This window comes from Eptesicus fuscus, chromosome 16, assembly GCF_027574615.1.
Source record: "Eptesicus fuscus isolate TK198812 chromosome 16, DD_ASM_mEF_20220401, whole genome shotgun sequence".
Classification (NCBI taxonomy): domain Eukaryota; kingdom Metazoa; phylum Chordata; class Mammalia; order Chiroptera; family Vespertilionidae; genus Eptesicus; species Eptesicus fuscus.
In genome coordinates this window covers 55,825,434-55,850,644 of record NC_072488.1, presented here as the reverse complement: position 1 = coordinate 55,850,644, position 25,211 = coordinate 55,825,434, and the positions used below count along the sequence as shown (strand labels likewise).

At 39.1% G+C, this 25,211-nt stretch overlaps 2 protein-coding genes across 3 annotated transcripts in view; one reads left to right on the top strand and one right to left on the bottom strand.

The window, feature by feature from the left end:
- ZC3H6 (zinc finger CCCH-type containing 6) overlaps positions 1-15,576 on the bottom strand; it is a 56,476-nt gene extending 40,900 nt beyond the window's left edge. The window contains exon 1 of one of the 2 annotated variants that reach the window (XM_054728010.1): positions 15,408-15,576. In XM_054728010.1, coding sequence (XP_054583985.1) covers positions 15,408-15,523 — 116 coding nt within the window. In that variant the 5' untranslated portion in view covers positions 15,524-15,576. Of the gene's footprint in view, positions 1-15,077 lie in introns of both variants that reach the window. The other variant, XM_054728011.1, reaches the window with a different exon arrangement.
- A 1,562-nt stretch (positions 15,577-17,138) lies between these two features.
- Positions 17,139-25,211, top strand: part of ZC3H8 (zinc finger CCCH-type containing 8) — a 29,377-nt gene continuing 21,304 nt past the window's right edge. The window contains exons 1-2 of the mRNA XM_054728023.1: positions 17,139-17,244; positions 22,503-22,587. Of these exons, the coding sequence (XP_054583998.1) occupies positions 17,153-17,244; positions 22,503-22,587 (177 nt within the window). The 5' untranslated portion in view covers positions 17,139-17,152. The remainder of the gene's footprint in view (positions 17,245-22,502; positions 22,588-25,211) is intronic.

The window sequence follows — 25,211 nt, the reverse complement described above, 5'->3', positions numbered from 1 at the left end:
AATAAAACTCTGCCTAGTTCCCCAGCATGTGTGCACAGAAGTGTTAACTACAGATCCCTGAGCCTAACAGACAACTCTCATATACGTCAACTATCTCTATAAAGCAGGCGTCCTCAAACTACGGCCTGCGGGCCACATGCGGGTGTTTTTGCCATTTTGTTTTTTTTTACTTCAAAATAAGATATGTGCAGTGTGCATAGGAATTTGTTCATAGTTTTGTTTTTTTTTTAACTATAGTCCGGCCCTCCAAAGGTCTGAGGGACAGTGAACTGGCCCCCCGTTTAAAAAGTTTGAGGACCCCTGCTATAAAGCAATGCCTGTGTTTTTGTGACATAAGCAGAAAAAAGGGAAGAATTTCTAGTTCCTAAATGAATCAATCATAACTTAACACCTAGAATTCCTCCCACTACGTAATACACTTTTCATTCTCCTGTTAGTCTTACCCCTTTCAGCACATAGAAACACACTAAACTCATTTCTTACCCAGCAAACAGATAAAAAAGAAAAAAAAAGCAAGCTCTGATGGAGTTTCATTCTTCCTTGAAAGCTAATTATAGAGCCTTTTATTGAACAAACTATAAAATATGTAAATCAGTTAAAATTCTAAAGATTAAGATGATGCTGAGATTAAGATTAGTTTTCAGAGGGGCATGCCAGAAACCCTGGACTAATTCTTAGATGTGAGCTGCAAACTTGGCTCTGCATTTCAAGAAACAAGGATTAGGTGTAAGACAAAAGTGCTTCCAGGACAAAAAAACCCAGACCGCTTATTCAAGAGAATCACAATTTTTTTTTGTGGGAGTGAGATCAGAGAGATATTTGTCCTGAGTTCTCATAAAGACACTATTATCTGGCACAATGGATACTATCGATAGTGTCCATATAGTCAACTCAACACCTTATGACTTACAGCATACTCCAATGTGAAGAACATGGTGCACAGTTCAATTGAGAAAAAGCAATTAGTTGAAGAAACAAAGTAATATTGTTCAAGTACACAGTGCCCCATGTCCTGATTTAACCCAGGGATGAAATCCACATCTGGAGAAGTGATTCTCAAAAACTATGTATATAAGAATTTTCTGTCAGCAAAAAAAAAAAAAAGCCATAAATTCATTTGGAAAATATTTATTCATCACCTCAGTGAGGATACAATGGCAAACAAGAAAGAGACATGGTTTTCTCTAATAACGTTTTCAATCTAGTGGTGGAGGTGACAGACAGACATCAAAGAATCACAAAAATAAAGTAACAACCATACAAGTATATGAAGAAGGTAAATAGTGCTATGAGCACACACAGTAGGGGAAAGTCTGGAAGGCTCTCCCTGAGGAAGTCACGAATGAACTGAGATGAAGAGTTAGCCTGAGAGACGAGGGTGGGCCTCAGGCAAACAGGAAATAGGATGAACAAAATTTCTGTGTAGAACTGAGACAGGAACTGAGACAAGGCCAGTATCACTGGCTCATAAGGAAAAGGGGGGAGGCTGATTCAAAAGAATGCTGAAGTTGCAGGTGGCACCGGATCACACAGAGCTTTGAGCATCCTGAGAAAATGAGGAAGCACTGAAGAGTTTTCAGGAAAGAAGGTGATGTAATTAGGCTTCCATTCTGACTGAAAGTGAAAAACAGACCTAGAGAAAACAAACAGGTGCAGGGAAGCAGTTCAGACATACTACAGTAGTCCAGTGAAAGCCCACAATGGAATGTACATGGAGATTCTGATGCTAGCCACACCCACTGCACTAATGAGAATGCTTTTCCCCCAACAGTGTTGAGGCAGAATTGAGGCAGAAAAATTAGTTGAAAACAATTAACACTGAGAAATCAATAGGCCCTGGTTGGCAAACCGCGGCTCGAGAGCAACATGCAGCTCTTTGGCCCCTTGAGCGTGGCTCTTCCACAAAATACCATGGCCTGGGTGAGTCTATTTTGAAGAAGTGGCGTTAGAACAAGTTTAAGTTTAAAAAAATTGGCTCTCAAAAGAAATTTCAATCGTTGTACTGTTGATATTTGGCTCTGTTGACTAATGAGTTTGCCGACCACTGCAATAGTCGGCAAACAATCCTCCATGAATATGTCAAATATTCCCATAATTTATACCTTGAAAATGTTACTTCATTATGTCTACTGAGGCCTTTCCTTTTAATAGAGTCAAGATTTTCCTTAAAAATAGGCTATTAATGAACAATGAGTTTATTTTCTATATCCTAGCAGTACATAATACCCATCATTTCAGTCTCAAAAATGTCAAAGTATGTGTGTGTATACATATACAGATATATACATATATGTGTATATATATACACATATGTGTACACACATACATATATATATGTATATATATATATATACACACATACCACCTGCTGTAGGTAATGAATATATCAGTAATGCACTAATGAAACATCTAAATTCAAGCAATGTAGCCCCCTGATGAACTAACTTCCATGTATAAATTTGGTACAGAATATACCATGAAGTTATAAAAGACTTCTGAACAAAGAAAAGGAGTCCTCAGAGGGAGATTTATGTTTTTATTTAAACAGATTTTCAGAAAATAAAAATGATTAAGAACAAATGAACTATACATACATTCAAATGAAGACCTTGAAAATGGGCAAAACCAAAAGAACAAAAAGAATAAAAATAGTAAATATAAGGGCAGAAATCAACAAAATAAAGATAAAAAAGATAGCGGATGTAAATAAAGCTTCAGGATATTTTTTAGAAGCAGATCCACCACTCACTATCACGTACCAGCTGGTCTCAATAGCCCTGCAGTCACTCTAATATAGACATGAACAAAAGAAATGTAAATGATGCCATTTCAGCTATGTCTTTAAAAGAGGACAAGTTAACTTTGCTGTTTTCCCCACAAAGGCCAAATACTGCCTGGAAGAGAACCTTTAAAAAACTTGGGCTGTTGGAGGATTATGGATCCATGACTTTAACAAATAATTTAAAAACAATGCTCAATAATTTTTAGTCTACATATTTTATTATCTAATTCTTTCACTATCTGTCTATCTTTGATCCCAGCTAATGTGTTCATAATAAAATAATTCTGAAGTTACATCTCGATTCAAAATTTGCAGTAAAAAAACAAACTAGTGTGATAATTAACAATTATTGAGCACTTACTATGCTGTCAGCTATGTTGGATCAGTTTATTTCATCGTCATGTGAAATCTATGAAATACTATTATTATCCCAATTAATAAGGCACAGAAAGGAGGCAAAGAGCTGAACTAATTGCTAGCAGATGTCACAGCTAGAATCCAAACCCAGGCACTCGATTTCCAGACCCATCCATCATCTTAACCATGTTGCTTTAACAGCTACACACGTGTTTATTCTTAGGAAGAACTTGTAAATAGCCCAAACACTTCACAGTAGCTGATATAAAGATTTAAGAACCTCACCAATTGGTAGGCAGAATATGGGGCTGTTTACTGTAAAATTCTTTCCACATTTTTATATGTTAACATTTTTCATAATAAAATATTGGGAAAAGAAAATTTCACTGATGCAGCATTTAGGTGTTATTTTAAGAGATGATACAAAGAACTGTTAAAATCTGAAAGCTGTATTTCTAACATGCAAAAGTAAATGTGACTTACTTCAATTCCACAGGAGTTATTTTAATGACTGTCAGGAAATAGTAGCTACCAGACTAGGCCCGTTAGATTGTCAAAATTTTTATTATACAGATTTTTTAAAAAGAGGTAATATTTAAATGAGGCAGAGATGGAAAATGGGTCTCCCTACTTCATTTCAGATCTCAGACAAGTTGATCAAGAGTGGTGCAGGGTAGGTAACAGCCTATTAGGTGAAAGCCTCCACATCCAACTCAGAAGAGGGAAAGAAAATAGGGGAATGCTGGAAAAAATAAAAATGCTGTTTTTCCTAAGATTTGCTATTTAATGAAAACAAAACCGGGCTAAGCACCAATATCCAGATAAGAGTGGAATACTAATGAGGCTGCCAGAATAGCAATTTTCACCTAAAGTTAAAGACTCAAACCAAAAAAATACAAACACACACACACACAACCACAACCACCACCACCAAAAACAACCCCAAAACAAACCCTTTAATGAGGGCTCAGGGTTCTGGCAAAGTGAAGTCACCTGTAACTGAAAATTAAAGTAGGAATGTTAAACAAGAACAATAACTAATAATAGATTTCTTAAAAGGACGAATTAATGCTTTAAATTCATGGCATGTTAAAACTGAATACTTAAGACATTCATAGTAGGGTAGAACAGATGCTCTGAGAGGGAAAGATCTGGGTTCAAGTCTTGCTTCCCAGTTTTATACTACCTTGAACTTGAACAAATTATCTCACAAGTTCTTACATGAACTTGAACAAATTATCTCACATTCAATACTCAGGTTCCTCATCTATACTAGTAAAACGGGACTAACCAATTTACCATTGCAGAATAAGGATTAAGACAATTAGGTAATCACTTATCACTATACCTAGCCAACAGTCCTCAACTAAAATTTCCTTTCCTCTTGTGATTTACTTGAAATACATGCATTTGAATAAAAAGGGTATGCTAGACTAGAGTTACTTTCATTGAAATTGGGGAAGGTTATAAATCCAAGAGGCATGGATTCTAAGGGGAAATTGCCCATATTTTCCTTCAGAGAATAAATAACAATGAAAAATTACCAAAACAAGGGATAGCAAAAAGGAAGCTGGAGTGCACCAAGTTTGAAGACTGTTCATGAGGGCATTTCTGCTTTTCCTACAGTGTGTGTCAAAGCTCCCATATTTCTAAAGTCTCCTTAATGTAACAAAATACAAGATGGAATGTAGCACCTAGTGTCGGAGTGGCAATGGTGACAACAGATATTCATGAAAACCCAAAGTAACTTAGAAAATGATAAAACGGTACTATTTAGTAAGATAGGAAGGCACACCAAGTATTTTATTTACAAAGAGTTCCTTTGAAAATATTTAAATAAAATTGGCTGCTGATAAATGTTAATTCCCCAACCCCATTCAATGCCAGAAGAAAAATTAAGAATTTTAAAATATAGCCTTAAACTTGTACATTTGACATCATGAAGGAAAAGCATTCCATTCCTCAAACAGCCTTTATGCCATAAGCAGAGACAGACTATTACATGACTCAAAACTGTTAACTCACTTGCCATAGTTCTTTTATTTTTAAAAAATATATTTTTATTGCTTTCAGAGAGGGAGAGGTAGAGAGAAATAGAAACATCAATGATGAGAATCATTGATCGGCTGCCTCCTGCATGCCCTATACTGGGGATCAAACCTGCAACCTGGGCATGTGCCCTTGACCGGAATCAAACCCAGGACCCTTCAGTCCACAGGCTGATGCTGTACTCATTGAGCCAAACCAGCTAGGGCCACAGTTTTTTGTTTGTTTTTTTGAGACACTTAAAATTTTCTTTTCATATTTCATATATTATCTGGGATATCTCACTGAGCTAAAATTCACTTACTTTCATTTCCTTTCAGTTCCTCCTCTTAATTTAGGCTCTTCAGTATAGACTGGATAAACTAGAAATTCAACAGAAACAAATCCTAGCAAATAAAATACCTTTAGAATTTGAAAGCCAGAAATCAATCTTTCAGGTTTGATGTCAAACAAAAGTTGAAAAAGTCTTGAAGGATGAATCTACAATGAGCTGAGTGAAATTGCCTCTGATCCAATATCTAAAAAGGACCCTTGGTCTATAAGTGTCCAACTTCCCAAATTAACTGATACCAGATTAACTATAATATGAGGTACTGGGGCTTCAGGATTTGGGGAGTGTGATAGCAGTATTTTTTTAAAAGATGCTCTAAAATTAGGCTTTGGCTTAAGTGTCGAGCTAAAGCATGTTTCTCCATTGTGCCTTGGCTGGCTTCAAGTCACTTCTGGTGTCCCTGAATGTGACGTGATCAGGGATTGCATGACATTAGGTCAGTATTATCCAATCAGGGTAACAAGGTCATATATAAGAAAGCCATGTCATTTGAATTCACTGTTAGTACCTGCATATTCATTTTCTAAGTTAAGAAGATATTTTAGGTACAACTTAGAATGAGAATCTCCTTGTATGCTTTATATATTGATATATTGACAATTTACGACTTAGATAAGTATAAATGTATATTGATGCAAGAGAAAAAAGTTGCAATTAATGATGATTATAAGAGCTACTTTTCGGCCCTGGCCAGTGTGGTTCAGTTGGTTGAGCATTGATTGGTGCACTGAAAGATACTGGGTTTGATTCCTGGCCAGGGCACAATCAAGTAACAATTTTCAAACAATCAAATAAAAAATAGAGTAATAATACTGATAGATTATGACTTCAGGAAAAATATTGTATCCTTTTAAAGCTAAAAAAATGATTAAAAATTTAAATGACATATACAAAGCAAAATAATAAATTTGTCATAATACTAACTTTGTTCTATTATTTGGCATAGTAGTATTCATAACATTCAACAAAATAACTTCTAAAGATGGTGTTTAATTTTTAATTACTTAATTCCATAAATCTTTCCAGAAAAAAATCCTATTCCCAAATTCTTATCCTTTATGTGTGAATTAAAAACATAATGTTAACATTGTTACTGCAAAATTTCATGAGAAAAAAACTCTAAAGTCATGTGAAACATAATCATCTTTCCTCCAGATATTTAAAAATATATAAAAAAGAAAGTATTAGTGAAAAAAAGTTCCCCCAACTATTTTGTATTCCAATATTAGTTGAAATGACCCTCTATTCAGGACCTATCATGTGCACTACAGCAATCACAGAAGCAACCTAGCAATAGGCAGTGTTGAAAATTATTGTTACTCTACTGTCATGCCCTATTTTTAAGATTAGACCACAACTTTTATAACAAATTATAATAATTTGAAGGATATTTAAGGTTATTCCAGAAATTTAATATATGATAATGATGCTAGCTTCAGCCCCAGCTTTGGTCAAATACTGGCTTTCACACTTGGACATTAGGCATTTAAAAAATGTATATTTGGTGCAATATATTTATACAGTCTAAAGATGTAGGTATTTCTTACTTAAATTATTCACTTTCATTTTTATTTGCTTATCTAAACTATAATTTTAAACAGACACCTATGTTGTCCAAGGGTAGAAATCAACCCGCAACCTTCTTTATGAGCTAGTGTGGAAGTTATAAAGAACTCAACCCCACACACGTACCAGTGATCTAACAATATTTTATTGTCAGTTCTTCTGATCCTCTATGCATTTTCAATGATTTCCCTTAACAGACTGAAACTTGTGTTTTTTTATAGCTAAAACTTTGCAGATTTAAGTTAAATTTATTCCATAGTCTCTTGAATTATATGAAAAATTCATATTCCTTATAAATTAAATTTTTAATGTTTTAGATTCAGAAAAATGCTGTCATATAAGATGAATTTATAATGACTAGGATGAAATTACCTGTGATCAAATAACACCTCAAAAAAAAAAAAAACCCCCAAACCACTTAAGTGTCCAAAACCCAACCCAGCATCTGATAGCAGATTTACTATCATTAGGAGCAATGGAAGCAACAGAGAGGATGAAACCGAATGCCACACACAGACTGTAATTCTCACTCAGCTGTTTAGTCACCTTGGACAAGTTATTTACCCTCTGATTCTGCTTCCTAAACTATAAAATGAAGATATTAATATTGTCATATGGACCAAATAAATTAAAGTATGTGAATTATAAACAATATATGTAAAATACTGAGTATCCTGAATTCTAAACATAGGTTTTTAATTTTCTATCAATTTTATAAATTATTGATTTTCACAATTGTTTTATGTATAATTTAAATGATAATTAACTTAGGACTCCTTTTAAAAACTCTGTGGAATTTGCTTTCGTCATTTATTTGCCACTCAAGAATGTGGCTATGATTTGTGAAAGTTTAAATATTAAAACAGTTCATTTAAAGTGTTAAGCCATGATATTATAAATAAAGAAAAGTAACATATATAATTTTATAATAGAGAAAGGTTGCTCTGTGCAAGAGTAATAATAATCTATTGAAATTGCTTTTATTAATGTCATCCAAAGACTACTGTCTGGGTTGGTACATGGCATCAGCAATCAAGTATATCTTCCAGGACACAAACACCTGAAAAAGATTGGAAATAAGAATGCCTTCAGGCCCTGGTCAGTGTGCAGCTCAAGATTGCTGGTTCAATTCCCAGTCAAGAGCACACACCTGGGTTGAGGGCTACATCCCCAGCAGGGGTATGCATGAGACAGCCAATCAATGCTCTGATATCAATGTTTCTCTCTCCCCCTTCCTTCCTTCCTCTTTCTCTGAAAATCAATAAAAGTATTTTTTAAAATGCCCTCAGAAAGATCAACCATAAAACCAAAACAAGATGAACCAGAATGGAGATTAGAAAGTCAGAAACACAGGACCAAGTAAAAAGATGACTAAAATTTGAGATATTAACATGCAATGAAAAGAAATTTATCTGTCAGAAATGAGGATTGGTTAGTAATGAAAGTGATGAAAAGGAAACATGGAAAGACATATGTGGCCAGTGCCCAGGGAAGCATTGCCTAGGACAGTGGTTGTCAAACTCATTAGTCAACAGAGCCAAATACCAACAGTACAACGATTAAAATTTCTTTTGAGAGCCGAAAACCGACTTCTGCGCATGGGCCACGAAGTTTCAATCGCACTGTATGTGCACGCCTGCACGTGATATTTTGTGGAAGAGCCACACTCAAGGGGCCAAAGAGCGCATGTGGCTCGAGAGCCACGGTTTGCCAACCACTGGCCTAGGAGTGAGGATATCGTGTAAGGCAGATGGGAGCAAGTATCTACTTGATAGATATAAGATGGAAATATCACTTTATCTGAGCCTAATGCCATTTAAAATTATACTCGTTTATAATCGACTGCCTTGTTCTAATCCCATGTTCTTGTTTATTAGGCAACTTTTAATAATTTAGTTTTTCAAATATTATTCTACATGAAGAGAATATACTCCCTGATACAAGTTTGAGCTCTGGAGTTAGATTATTTGAGTTCCTACTGACTTACTCTGTGACCTTGGAAAATTTAGCAATCTCTTAGTATCTGTTTCTTCATTTGCAAAGATGGAGACTACTTCCTTGGGTTGTTGTGAAGATTAAATTAAATAATTCAGGTAAAGTACTCTCATACACTAAGCACCAAATAAATGTTAGCCATTGTTACTATTTTTTGGGATGAATTAACATCCCCAAGACTGATAAGCTACGAGACTGATCAGTTTCTGAATCTGAAAAACTAAATCAGGACCACTATGTTGTACAAATCCAGGGGGCACCTATGAACAAAAGAATATGCTGGAAGCCTAAGAGTGGAGGCTTGACCAGGTGAATTCAAAGTCACCATCTCTGTGACGTTTTCTGGTAGCTAATTGCCACTTCTCTGTGTAACAAGTGGTCAGGCAGGTCACCTAGTGAGTGAAGCCGGCCTTGCGTAGGTGGCTAACTTTGCGGAGAAAGTATGAGAGAGGGTACTGTGGAGGTTGAAGAACACAAGCCAAGCCTGATGGCAATCAAACACAAATATTTTGAAACACCCTGTTGGGAAAACCACAATGTGGGCAGATTTTAGGCCTGAAATCCACCTATTTGCAAATCCTGCAGCACTCTTTCATTCAAGTTTTTAAATGTCCTAATTTAGTATACTCTTATTTTCCTTTACCTACTTTATCACCTAACACATTTGTTTTTCATGTTTATTGTCTCCAAAGAAAATGTAAGATCCATTAGGTAAAGGATTATTTTCTTTACTGCTATCTTCCCTGAGCATAGAATACTCAATATTAAGTGCTTAACATTTAATGAAAGTAATTGAAAGCTCCCTAACTTGTCTTCTAATCTTTCAGTAGTCTACTGTCTCCTAGCCTCTAAGATATCATACCCAAAAATGTATCTGATCACTCTCCTGCTGAAAAACTTTGACAAGATCTTTATTAATTTAAGTCTTTTCCTCATTGCCCAAAGTATGTTGTACAAACTCCACATACTACACTCTTTCTATCCAGTGAATCTACCATTTCATTTCTTCATACTTTTCATATATTTCTGCCTCTGCTTGGCCAAAACTCTTACTCACCCTCCAGACCTGGTTATCCCATGATGCCTCCCAGATGCTCCCATCTGTGCCACCACTGCATTCAGTTCATACATCCATTATACATGGTGCTATCAATATGTATTAACCAATCCGTTTCTCCTACTGGATCATAAGATCCTGGAGAGCAAGTTCAGTGATGTTGTATTCAGATTGTTTCCCCAGTACTTATCACTATACTTGGCACAGAGATGTCCGATAAATAAAAATTTAGGTCAGCTGCCGTGGCTCAGTAGTTAAGCTTCAACCTATGAGCCAGGAGGTCACGGTTATATTCCCAGTCACGGTTCAATTCCTGGTCAGGGCACATGCCTGGGCTGCAGGCTGGATCCCTGTAGGATGCATGCAGGAGGCAGGTGATCAATGATTCTCTCTCATTATTGTTTCTATCTCTTTCTCCTTTCCATTCCTCTATGAAATCAATAAAAATATATTTAAAAATAAAAAAATAAATAAAAAATTTAATGAATGAAATTTAAAAGTGAATGAAATAACTTGTTTATAAGGGGCTAGGAAAAGAAAAATGTCTTCCTAACAGTTAAGTGCTTTCCTACATCAAACCTGTACATGATGTCTGAGGTTTTTAGGCTAAAGAAAAACTCACTCTGATAGTTTTAGTAATAGCTGAATTAGCAGATTCAGGAATAAAAAATGATAGTTTCAGTTTTTCAAGATGAAGCGTTCTGGAGATTGGATGCACAACAATATGAATGTACTTAATACCACTGAATTGTACACTTAAGAATACAATTAATTGACTAATGGCCTAAGGAGGACAGATGTTTACTTCAGTAAACATACTAATTTATAAACCAGATATTGTATGGAGCACTGAGTGAACGCTGATGTAAGAAGTTGCATCTGTAATTTAATTAAAATCAGTGACTTATTAAAACTAGATGATTTCAGAAATAAGAAAAATCATGGAAAAGAAAAAAAGCATTAACCAAGTTAGAGGAAAAAACTAAGCTCAGAACCCAGGTTTTATTAAGAATGAAAGGGCTCTCTTAAAATACTAGCGTGCGCACACACACACACACACACTACTAGTACATTACAATCCCAAACAATTCAAGAAGTGAAGGCTAGTGCGTACTGCATTAACACTTCAGGTAGGAGTTTGCATTCCTGGGTTATCTCGGCTCTACCTGTGAGATATCAAACAAATATGACACACTGTAATGCTGTACTACCTACTGGGATTAATGTGAGAATCAAATGAAAGCCCTATTACAAAGGGAACGTGTAATCATCTTCTCCAACCTCACTTCTCCAGATTCTCCAAGTCTCCCAACAAGGTTCCCATCATTCTGTGGGGGTGAGGGAGAGATACAAACTCCTACCATTCTGACTAGGTGGAGTTCTGTTGTTCTTGTTTTACATGAGGAAGAAAAGTAGGAGTCGGGAGAAGAGGGAAAGAAGGTAGGAAAGTTGTTCATAACGAGCAAATAACCTCTTCCCAAAAGAAAGGATTAACCATACCTTCTTATCAATGAAAGACAGAATCTTAAGCTTTATATAAACTGCTCATGTTAAATTTTTTCCCCAGTGACGGCCAGTAAAACTTCTGACCTTTAGCATATTTCAGAAAATTGTACAATAGTTACTTGAATGTATAGTAACCTTTCCTACTCTACTGCAGATATGATGTATAAAGGACGAACTCAGTCTTTAACCTTTAGTTGTTTGTGGATTGTCTTAATTGAGATAATAGTCAGGTACAATATAAAGCTAGGTGGTTGGAGTTGTGCCTAAGAGAACTGGATGAAAGGAAGAAATGAATGAAAAAAGAAACAAGAATTTCATCTCCCTTTGACTTCTCCCAACCTCTATTATTTATTTCTAAAGACCTAGGCAGAAGCCTTCTATTTACTAATTAATATTCTATATGTCTACATGTTTATAAGTATTTTAATATTGTTAACACTTTATAAAAATAGTGTTTTCACCCCAGGCATGAAAATAGAGTGGGGCAAAAGTAGGTTTACAGTAGTGAGTATGCAAACAGTTTATTCTTGTATTATTTATTAGTTATAGAATTTTCCATATGAACTCTAAACCTGCTTTTGTCCCATCCTATATTTAGAGGAAAGTACACCAAATGGGTATTTTTTAAAAAAAGTTAACTCATTTGGCAAACAATCTTGTGCAAAATATTCACCAAATGAAACATGTGCAAGAAAACATTTAAAGAGAAAAAAATGTGCATTATGTGAGTTTCCATTTAGAATCTCATTTGCATATATAGTATAATAGTAATATTTTAACTTGTATAATCAAAGTAGTTGTGAATAAAAATCATAGATTTAAGTTTTTCCTGCACTCACAATATACCTTCATTTTCAGGAATGTCAGAAATAGAATGTCCTTGAGATAATGCATAGCCACAAATACCAGAATTCATATATCCTCACCATCTAATTAACAGAAACTTTTATTACAGTATAACTGTAACATAAAAGCACAGAAAATTTGGGGATTCCATGTATTAGTCCATTTCCCCCCAATTTCTTAAGAATCACTTCAGGGGAGCCTATTAAAAATACAGATTACCACAACTCTCAGAAATTCTGATTCAATTGCTCTGAGCAGGACAGAAATTTTTATTCCTCAAAGTGACTGGATGATTAGCTAAGTTTGGAAACACTGATCTAGTATAGTAGTTCTCAAATTACAAGGTCTTAGCATAATTTGAGCTTTAAAAAACCTAAACACAGGCTGAGGTTTAGACATAGCAATGACATCAACACCTTTGAAAAAGCTCTCCATAGATGATTGAGAACCAGATCTTGGAGAACTTGAAACATTCTTGCAGAACCCTCTTAGCAATTAAGAAAACAGGCTTGCTCAAGTTCACAAAGCTAAATGGTACCAAAGCTGGAGCTAGAATTTCTTCTGACTCCTAGTTAACTGTTTTTTTGATGTAGTTGTTTTGTTTTTTCATGTAGGTTGAACAATAAATAAATAAAAAAAGTGTGGAAAACACATCTTTTTGCCTCAGAATAATGCTGCCACTTAATAAGCTAACCTTGTTTCAGAAATTTCTAGAAAATATTTTCTTATTCCTAATAGAAAATAAGCTTACTACTTAATCTTTGGTTCCTACTAAGCTGTTTATATATCTTACGAAAAATTCTTTCAATTTTTTTTTTAACTTCTGATTCAGTGTTTTAAATTTTCATTATTTTTAAAGTTCCTTACTAGCAAAATTATTTTGACACCTGAATTTGGTGACAGTTTCTTCAATACATAGATACATAATTCTACATATTGTGAACAAAGAACAGATTTTCTTCTTCCATACACACAAAAAAATTATTTTAGGCTCCTGGGCAAAACCTCATCTTTGGTTTGTCTACAGATATTGAGTGGGAAACTTCTCAACCCATCCCTAGAATTTTCTTATTTTAGTAAGACAATGTAAAAATAAATCATGAAAAATGTCAAGTGCAAGCTTACATACTCATAATTTTTAAGTTTTTTTACTTTCTAAAAATGATTGTATGTTTAATGCTTTCTGGCAATCTACTTTTATCATTACAGTACCAAAGTTATCAAAATATCATTTTTATCCCTCTCAAAAATTGCCAGATATTTAGATATTTAAAATTTTCAAATTTCTGTGATGTTTGTGATTTCTGCTTCTGTATTGTGCGTGTTGAAGTGTTTGGAATGCTGCCGAAAGCAGACATTAGTCCATCGGTAGAACTTCAGCAATGTGTATGTACAATGTGTACTTTTGATTACCTCTATTCCCAAAGAATTGCCAGATTCTAGATTTTTCAATATACTATACTACATATAAGAATCAGATGCAATGGGTTTTGCAGTCACATTCAATGGGTTCTAATACTTTCAGAGAAGGAAAGCTCTTCCTTCCTCCTCATCACTAAGATGTCAACGTGCAGGCACGTGCTGCTCAACAAAGGGAATGCGCTCTGAGAAATGGCTCGGTGAGACAGCCTTGTGCCAGCATCACAGAGTGCACTCACGCAAACCTAGGAGGTGCAGCCTCCTGCTGTCATTACAGGTGCCAGACTTCCCGGGACTGGCAGCGCAGCGGCTCTGTGGACACCAGCATCACCCCAAACACGTGAATACCTTGCGCTAAGATGTTAGAACACAACAGCTACGCGGCCCCGGGCGGTAGGAACCTTTCAGCTCCATTCCTGTGTAATCCTATAGGACCTCGGTGGTATATGTGGTCCGCTGTCGACCCAAATGTCATCTCACCGCTTAGACTCTCAGTAAGAAACCTAATCCAAAGTTCAGTACGCTCTTTACCCCACTGAAAATCTGTAAATAACACAAACCTTTCCGTGGAACTAAGAGTATGCCTCTAAAGGTAAAGCAAAACTAAAAAAATCAACATCTCAGTTAAATGTTCAGGTGACCTATCATACTTAGAAGATGGGGCTTAGATGGGATAATCCATGGAGTTTCCACTCAGTGCTACACCAAGGTTGGCAAAGCCTAAGTATTTGTGTTAAGATTTTAAACTTGAAACTTGCCATTTCAGACACATGGCCTGTTGGTTTGCTTAAATATTTCCTAAAAGAAAAAAAACAAACAAAACAAAACAAAACAAAACAAAAAAAAACCCCAAACATGTTTATTTTTCGGAGTGTGCTAGGGTCCCGCTCAAACACCAGTTATTACCAATTCGTGGCCGGTCCTGTCTGGCCAGGCCCGCAGCGCCAGCCGTGGGCGGGGGTCGCGCGTGCGGCGGGCGGGGCGGGAGGCCGGAAGGACCCGCTCGGCGGGCTGGGACGGGACCGGACGGGAGGGGCCGGCCTCCCCGCGGCCGCCAGCCGGCCTCCCCGGGCGCCGTCCAGCACGGCGGCCCGGTGATGCCTCGGTCATGCAGGGCCCGCCCGCCCCCGCCCAGCCCTCTCCTCCGACACACAGACAGACAAGGTTCCGACCTGCCGCGCCCTGCGTGTTCACAGTCTGTCATGTTTGGTCAGGAGCGGGGCGGGGCTGCGGGCCGGTCTGCGGGGCGCGGGACCCCGGCCGCCCGCCGTAACGAGGCGGTAAAAACTCACGGTTACTAGTGAGCGACACAGACACAGACTTTCCAGTCTGTTAACAACCACGCCAGAGAGATGCGCTCTCTGCAAACACGGGCGCGGCCGCGGCCGGCGCCGCCACGCTAGTCTCTACTCGCCGCCGGCGGCCGAGGCTCGGGAGCGGGCGGGCGAGCGCGCCGCGACGCAGGGGTTTGGACAGTGGCCGTGGCAGTGACTGCTCCTCACCGACATGGCGGCCCCGGGGCGGCGTTCGACAAGATGGCGTCGCTCACCAGCCGGGGACTCCAGGCGCAATATCCCTCCGCGCGCCCGCCTCGCCCCGCCCGTTGCGCGTCGGCCATTGCAGGATGCGGCCGTCAGTCACCGGCAGGGGCGGGTCTCCAGCACTTGGCCAGCGGCGGAGGCGGCTCTGGGTCCGGGGGCGGCCTCCGCTCGAGCGTTCCGGGCGGTTCGGGTCTCAGTGCCACCGCAGGACGCCGCCAACCGGGGGTTGGGGAGGCCCCTAACTAGTGGCTTCTGAAGCGGTCCTTCGGTGTGGGCTGTGTTAGTATGGGTCACTCGTGGGGTGTGTTTTTTAAATATATATTGGGAGTTATTTTAAATATATTTTTAGTGATGGAGAAATGTACTTTTTCCTTCATGGTTGTAGCGAGCTCTCTTTTTATAATGTGTAGTACTCGGAATCACGTTTTGAGGAAAATAGCGTGGCTTGCTTCTAGAGGAAACGCCTTTGCTTTTTATTAAAATGATGGACTTAGGACTTGACCCTTCCAAATATCTGACTTCCTTTGCCATTGCTTAGTGGTAACAACAAAGGTCCACAAGTAGGGCAGGCAAGCTCTGGGGACCACGTGCAGCCCTGGCAGGCTGGGAGACCAAGAGTAACTACCCAGGATGGTCTGATCACAAATTGCTAACTGGGCGGGTCATGGCAGGTGTCAAGTTCCAGGCCTGTTAGCTTCCTTAGCAACTCACTCTTTGCCTGGAATATGAGCCCAGCCTGTTCTCCTGCATCTAGGAGGATAAGCCATCTCTCTGAAAGATCGGGGTAATTTTCCAACACCTCAACTGGGAGACTATGAAACTCCTTATTGTTATCTTGTTGCCCACTTATTTACTGTAAATGTTAATTACCCCATACCTACCAACGTAAAAGGAGTATGTAACTCCATTTTGTTTTTTATCCAATGATTTCAATGCTTTGCTTTCCCTCACCTCCCTAATCTACCACCAATGGATTTCATGCAATTTCTTATAATGGCATGAAATCCATTTCTTATAATTGCTCCTTTGGTCCTACTTCATAAAAGGGACTGGAAAACTGCCTTTTCCCAGAGTCCATTTATACTCCTAGCTTTATCTTTTCCTGTGGACATTACCTCAATACAGAGCTCAAATACGCTCCTTTCAAAAAGAAGCCTTCCCAACCACTTTTCTGAATCCTCTTAGTTCTTGGTACTTTTAAATGAACTGTCTGCCTAAAAGTTGTGTTAATCCCATTGGATGACAACACTCAACAAGTCACGTGAACTGTCCACACCTGTTTCCTTATCTAGAAAATGTGGAATAGCACCTGTAATAAGTTGAGTGTCCTGAGTTCCAGTGAGCATTAAGTGGGCTAAATGTGAAACATGCCTGATATTAAGCGAGCGCTTAAATCAATGTTTCTTTTTAGAAACAAAGGGTTTTTGATCCATAGAAGAACCCTAAGGACCGAGCCTAAAAACCATAGCAAATATTTGAGATAACGGGTCACCAAGTGCAACAAGAAGCATAGATTTAGGGCGGTGCCTGCGCGGAGCTAGTTGATCAGAGCGCGCGTGCGCACTGGGGCTAGGAGCGCGTGCGCAGAGGGGGCGGGCGGCGCATGCGTAGGCCGCCTGCGGGGCCCCGGGAGCCCCTCCTTCCTCTCCTCTCTCCGCTCCCGCTGCTGGTTGTCACTAGGTAGCTGCGGGACTCTGGACGGGAGGATGGATTTTGAGAATCTTTTCTCCAAACCCCCCAACCCGGCCCTGGGCAGGAAATCGGTCACGGACTCCGACGCCAAGGACTCTGACGACAGGTGACGCCCGTGTTTTGCTGCCCTGAGCGCCGGGGTCCCAGCGGGTTCCGCCCCTTCGCGCGTCCCAGACGCCAAGTCGCGGGGGGCGTGAAGCGCGCGGGAAGCTCAGACGTGGAGCGATGGTGCGGGGCGGGCGTGGTGGTGGAAGCCGGAGGTGGGGGACCCGAGCGGGGCGAGGGTGCGCCGGGAAGCTCCCCTTTCTCCCGGCGGACTAGAGCACGTGTGAGCTCCTAGAAGACAGAGGTCATCTGTCATTTCTCACCGACACGTGCTAGGCACTCTTTTTGTAGAAAATAATGAAACCGTCAGTTCGCCAAGCGGTGAAGTATGAGTGAATAGTCTGCTCTTATTCCATTGATCAGCATCGAAAGATCCTAAAAACTATCACAAAGCAGCAAAGACCTTTTGGTTGTATTTCCTTTATGTTGAAAGGGGAAATGAGGCCGCTGGCCAAATGGCTCTAACTCATCTCATTCGTGGAGACTTGGATATGTAGTTTCTTTACACCCAGATATTCATTCACTCTTTTCCTTGTGCCTTTGAAATGCTAAAAAACCATCTTTTCTTCTAAACCTGCATCTTTGCCCCAGTTTCCCTAGGCCAAAACCTTAACACAACCTTTATTCCTTTCTTTCTCTTATCAACTATAAGTCCTATTATGGTTGACTTTACCTCCAGATCACTAAAATCTTTTCACTTCTCTCTGTCTCACGTACCTTAATTGGAACTATTGCTTTTATTCAGGCTACCATCAAGAGCTTTACTATGGTGCATTATATAAAATGTCTTTAAAATTTCACAGACTTTAAGATATCCTTCACAGACTAAGATATCCTTATTTTTGTAGATGAGAAAGTTGAGGTACAGAGATGATAAATAACTTGTCAAGATTACACAGTGTACTAGTAAGTGGCAAAACTAGGATTAAGTTACTTACGTAAGTCTTCCTCTAGGACCCATGATTTCATCCCCATGTTTCTAAGGCACAATTGGCTAAAATAAGACCTATAAATATTGAAAAGAGAAAAAGATACTAATTACTTGCAGATGATAGGATCATCTACAAAGAAAAAGGAGAGGAATCAATAAACTTAAAATACATAAGAGAAATCAGCAATATAAATAATCACACAAAAGACAGCGGCAACATGTAAAAAACCAATAGCAGCCATCAATTTGAAAATTTTACTGAACTACTTTTATGTCATCCTTTTATAACACTTATGGATTTTTGCCAAAATGTCAGGTGCAGATGGTATTTCAATATGGTTATGGTGAGTGTCTGTGAACTATTATTCATATCCTTTGCCCATTCTTCTCTTTAAAATTTTAGGCTCTCTAGTGAGCAGATATTTTATCCCAATTTGTTATTTTTTCTTTTAACTTTGCTTATGGCATTATTTCCTATGCATAAAGGTTTTTGTCTGTTTTAAAAGCAGTCAAATGAATCAATCTTTTATCGTTTCTGGAGGGTTTTTTTGTTTGTTTGTTTGTTTTTAACTAGTATCTTTATTATGAAACTAGAGACCCGGTGCACAAAATTTGTGCACTCAGGGGATCACTAAGCCCCGCCTGCGCCCTCTCTCAGGTGGGAAATCTCTGGGCCCCTTGGGAGCACACTGACCACCAGGGGGCAGCTCCTGCATTGAGCATCTGCCCCCTGGTGGTCAGTGTTCGTCATAGCAACCAGTCATTCTGCCGTAGGGCCAAAACTGGCTCTCCGACATCCTCCAGCAGGTCCCAGATTGGGAGAGGGTGCAGGCCAGGCCAAGGGACCCCACCAGTGCACAGTCGGGCTGGGGAGGGACACAGGAGGTTGGCCAGCCAGGGAGGGACCGCAGGAGGGCTCCAGGGCATGTCCCATCTGTCTCGCTCAGTCCTGATGAGCCGGACCCCAGCAGCAAGCTAACCTACTGGTTGAAGCATCTGCCTCCTGGTGGTCAATGCATGCCATAGCAAGCAGTTGAGCGGCCTTCGCATATCATTAGCATATTACGCTTTGATTGGTTGAACAGCCAACTGGACGACCGGACACTTAGCATATTAGGCTTTTATTATATAGGAATATAGGATTACTCATTTATTGAGCACTAGCTATGTACAAGGCATTATTCTAGGCCCTGGGAACATAATAAATTAAATATATTTTTTAAAAGTCTCATGCTCATTTATATTCTTGGGGCACAGGCAATATGTAAATATACAGTCCTCAAGTAATGTCATTTCATTCTACTTTGTTTCATTCTAAGGTCGATGAGATGCCATAGGAACCTAACTCCTGTGAATATCAGTTAGCCTATGGTAAAATTGATTTCATTATATGCTTCATTGCAGTTCCAAGAGCCTATGGATGATGTACTGTATGGTATTGTAGGTGGTGATAAATGACATAGAGAAAAATGAAAGAGGGTTAGTTGGATAAGAAGGGAGAATGTATGATGGAAAGGATGTAGATATTTTAAAGAAGGTGATTAAGGGAAGCCTTATATATTAACATTAATGAGTAATATTTGAGAGTAGGGACCTGAAGGAGGTGAGGGAGGTTGATATCTAGCTGGAGAATGTTCCATATAAAGGTCCTGAAGTGTAGGAGCTTGATGTGATTGGGTGGTGGGAACAAAGTGGCCAGAATGACAATTGGAGTAGCGTAAGAGTAGTCAGACTTGAGTGGTATTGGGTAGGATGGGGGAGGCAGATCATGTAGGGACTTGTAGGTGCCATAATAAGGACTTTGGCTTCTACCCTAAAAAAGATAAGAGGCCATTGGAGGGTTTTCAGCAGGGAGTGACAGTTTAGTAGGGTTTTTCTGCTTGTGTTGAGAGTAGAATGTAGGGCGGCAAGAGCTTTCATCATAGTATTAGTGGTAAGAGTGGTCAAATATAGATAAAATGTTGAAGATAAACTGCATGTCTTCATGGTTTGGAGGAGGGACATAAGAGGAGTCAAGGACAACATCAAGGTTTTGGGGGGTATCATTAAAAGGTTGGACTTGCAGTTTAAGATAGCAGAAGTTCAGTTTTGAATATATTAAGGTTAGTCTAGTAGACATCAGGTAGATATGGTAAATAGGGAGTTGGCTCTGCCTGCCAGCATTCCAATCTCAGTTCCACCATTTACTAGGTTTGTGGCAAGTTGCATAAGCTTTCTGTAATTCAGTTCTCTCATCTGTAAAACGGCCTTTTAAGCAGTAGTATGTACATTATAGGGTTGTGATAATGTGTATGGGACAGTGTCCAGGCACAGAGTAATCATAATGCAAGTGTTCACTGCTGCTGTAGTTGCTATTATCATTATTCTGCCCAAGGATAGATTACTTCCTGCTCCCCGTGATTCATTACTGAAAACTAGAACAATAAAGATACACAGGATTTGGTTTATTGGCTCTTGCTTCTGTAAAAGGCTCAAAACATGGTAGCTTATCTGATGGGTGTAACTCTGAAGCTCTGAATGGAGATAGATCAGTGGTAAACTGTTGGATTGGGTATAGCTGTGAAGCCTGAATTCCTGTAACTTGAAGAGAAGCACAAAGCCACTATTCACATTCTTGTAACATGTTGCTTTGAGTATGTAGAGATTGCCTAGTCCTTGCCTTTATCTGGCATGTAACACACATTTGAAGCTTTATTCAGTAGTCACTACTTTCTGAGACAAAATTGTGTTTAATGCCCCATGTCTATACCATCAACCATTATTTCGCTTTATTTATGAACTAGAGACCCGGTGCACGAAATTTGTACACAGGGGTGGGAGGGAGGGAAGGGGTCTCTCTTCAGTCCAGCCTGCACCCTCTCCAATCCGGGACCCCTTGGGGGATGTCCAACTGCTGGTTTAGGCCCGATCCCTATGATCGGGCCTAAACCCTAAACCGGCAGTTGGACATCCCTCTCACAATCCTGGACCGCTGGCTCCTAATCACTTACCTGCCTGCCTGCCTGCCTGCCTGGTGGCCCCTAACTGCCCCCCCTGCCGACCTGGTTGCCCCTAACTGCTGCGCCCCCTCCCCCCCACCCCCACTGGCCTGGTTGCCCCCAATTGCCCCCCTCTGCTGCAGCCTGGTTGTCCCCAACTGTGCCCTGCCCCCCCGCCGGCCTAGTCGCCCCTCACTGCCCCCCCTGCCAGCCTAATTGCCCCCAACTGTCCCCCCTGCTGGCCTGTTGTCCTCAACTGCATCCCCCACCCCCTCGTTGGCCCGGTTGTCCCTAACTGCCCTCCCACACACACACTGGCCTGGTCACCTCTCACTGCCCCCCTGCCAGCCTGGTTGCCCCACGCAGTCTGCTTGTTCATTTGTTTGGTCGTCCCTCACTAACCCCCCTGCTGGCCTGGTCGCCCCGTGCAGCCTGCTTCTTCAGTCGTTTGGTTGTCCGTCACTAACCCCCCTGCCAGCCTGGTCGTAGGCAGCCATCTTGTGAGGGCGTGAGGGTTAATTTGCACATTACCTCTTTATTACATAGGATTTTACTGGCTTCTCTGTTCACCAGTTTTTTTTGTATTTCCTGTCTTTATCTTTCTTGGGTTCAGTTTTAGTTTTGCTGAAATACCCTCGAATAACTTTACTTGATGGTGTGCATGCATGCCAGCTTCTCAGTCCTTGTGAATGTGAAAACAACTTTTCTTTTTCACCTTCCACTTGAATATAAGTTTGGGCTCTCCTGACCTGAGAAGGCACCCTGAATTCTACCTGAAATACTCTTCTCCCTTGCATTCATTCCTCTTTGTTTGCTCTTTCATGTCTTTTAGGTTCAGAAAGCCTCTGGCACCTAAATCTATAGATTGTGTCCTTCATATATATACCTGTACTTACCCACACCATATTGAAATTGCTTTCCTTCTCTCTTCCAAACAGATAGAAAGTTCTCAGAAGGCAGAGACAAGGTCTATTTTATTCATTGTTGTATCCTAGGATTTAAGGCCCAGAGCCTATATGCTGAGTATGGTAGATACTCAGCATTTGTTGAATGAATTGAATGAGAATGAATGGATAAATTAAAAACCTGCTAATATTTGAGCTAATGTTCAAGGTTATATAATCTAAAATTTCAGCTTTATTTTTTACTCATAAACATGTTGTCATTTACTACTCATAATAATTTTGTACATAATTCTCTGGAAAGAAGGGTAGGTGGAGTAGAATTTAAATTTGGAATTTCTTTGAGGGCAAGTTGAAGATAAGCCAAAGCCATGGATTTTAATGCTGTGGGATGAACCCTTTTCAGGTTGAAAAAATTCTCTTGTGCTATTTCATATTTTTGCTACAGAATCGATGATGAAGTAGATGATACAGAAGTTGAAGAAACACAAGAAGAGAAAATAAAAGTGGAATGTGAGCATATTCCCAAAAAAGTAAGATTAAGTTGGCATATTGATAAAACAGCACAGTAAACCTTCGATTTTGCAGACCTTGATTTAACGGTCTTTGGATTTAATGGACAAAATTTCTGGTCCGTATGTCATGTGAAAATTAATATCCTGTTAATTTTTAAATGTTTTAACCAAGATTTGCTTATAATTAAATCAACTGGTTATTATTTTTATTAATTAACTGTTATTTTAAACAAATTTTAGCAAATAGGCTATATGTTGGAAAACATACTGTAGTAATTTCGCCAACATAAATAAATATTACATATCTACAACTATAGTTTACATATTTAAATCCAAGAGTCACTGCTTGTAGCCAATGTTTGGCCAATGATTAGAGTGTGATCACACCTTATCGCACACATAATTGGTTCTGTTTTTGAGTGGTGTCACTTTCTGCAATGGTATTAACTCATGCTATGGGATGTTCCCATGTGCACTAAGCCACACCTAGCCATGTGCATTTGTTTGCTCATGGTAACTGGTGAATGCACACATTTAATAAATTTAAAATTACAGTAATACTTTTCTGTGAAATTAAACTTTTCATACTTAATTTTAATTGTAGAATGTGTATAAATAAAAACAGGTAAATTAATTTGTCAATTATTTAATATACAAATTCGTAAAACATACTTTATTATATAACGGACTTTCAGCTTTAACAGATACCCGCTCATCTGAATTAGTCTGCTATATTGAGGTTTTACTGTAATGGATATGAGAAACTTTTTAGGGATCCTGTTTGTTTCATTTTAGTTAGCATTTGAGACATAGTTACTTACATCAAACCCAGTTACACTTTTAAAAAAATTTATCCTTAAGGGCTTTGTCATTTAACATGAACTATTTTTAGTGCATTGTATTTATTTTTGTTTTCCCTATTTCTGAAATGAGTTGTCAAGTGTTTCAAAGTTTTCTTCTTAAATTAGATCTAAATTTTAAGGATATCGAATTGCTAATGTAACTAACCTTAGTGATTTAAAGTGTAAAGCTTGTATTCATTTGCTAGGACTGCCATAACAAAGTACCTGACTGGTGTTCTCAATGGTTAGAGTGTCATCCTGTGCATCGAAGGGTCATGAGTTTGAATCCATGTCAGTGCACATACTCAGGTTGCAGGTTTAATCCCCGGTCTGGGCCTGTATGTGAGGCAACCTATCAATGTTTCTCTCACTCCCTCTCCCTTCCTCTCTCTCTAAAATAAATGAAAAAGATTCTCAGGTGAGAATTTTAAAAAAGTATTACAAACTGGGTAACTTAGAAAGTGGAAGTTTGTTGACTCATGCTTCTGGAGTCTAAAAGTCTGAGATCAAGGTGTCGGCTGTGAAAGGGAATCTGTTTCAGGCCTTTCCCATCACTTCTGGTGGTTTGCTGGCATCTTTGGTTTCCTTGGCTTGGCTTCCACAGCATCACCTTGATCTTTACCTACCTGTTTGGCGTTCTCCCTGTGTGCATGTCTGTGTCTAAATGTCCCCTTTTCTTAAGGACACTGGTTTTAAAGGATTAGAGCCCACTCTAATACCTAATTTTAATTATACATACAATGCCCTTTTTCAAAAAAAAAAAAAAAAAAAAGTCACATTCTAAGGCAGGCGTCCTCAAACTACGGCCCGCGGGCCACATGCGGGTGTTCTTGCCATTTTGTTTTGTACTTCAAAATAAGATATGTGCAGTGTGCATAGGAATTTGTTCATAGTTTTTTTTTTAAACTATAGTCCGGCCCTCCAACAGTCTGAGGGACAGTGAACTGGCCCCCTGTTTAAAAAGTTTGAGGACCCCTGTAATCTAAGGTACTGAGGGTTAGGAGTTCAACGTAAGAATTTGGGGGGACACAACCAGTAACAAAGCCAATATCTGCTCTTCTTTTGCCTCTTTTTTGTCTTTTGAACTTCTTTTTTTAATGATTAATTTTAGCACATTACAAAAGAATGGGTTTTAATTGGCAGTGAGACTCACAGACACAAATAGACTATACTGCGATACTCTTTTTTTTTTTTTTCAAGGATATTATTCTTTTTGACAAGAACACAGAAGTGCAGACATTGTCTTGGGCTATGTTTCACATTGAATGAATAAAGCTTTTCAAAATGTTAATCATCAACCATGATGGAAATTGCTTTAAGATATTTTTACAAACTGTTTTGATGAGTTCTAAGATTCTGTGTGACATTTGTTTATGTCCCTGCGATACTCTTATACTTAGGTTTGTACAAGGATATAAGACAGAAAATATAGCAGGTACAGCATCTTCAGCTCCTCAGGAAGACTCTCAGCTACCCAAGTATATGACTTCTTTTGCCCTGCTATAGACGAGGGCCAAGATTGACAGGGAGAAATTACAGCTTGGATTTCCTACAATTTTTTTCTATTATTTTAGTCATTTGGGCCCACTACTTCATGCCCATTTAAAGTCCTCTAATCCATGTATAACACTATACAGTAGATAGGCAGGTACAACATTCCAGGATTATTTTAAGTGATTTCCAAGAAACAGTACTGTGAGAAGATGGACACTGATTTTATTCCTAAGGAGGCCTGCTTTAGCCCAGGCTCTTTACTCACAAGTGTGTAGAATGTGAATGTATCACAGGTGATTAAAAAGA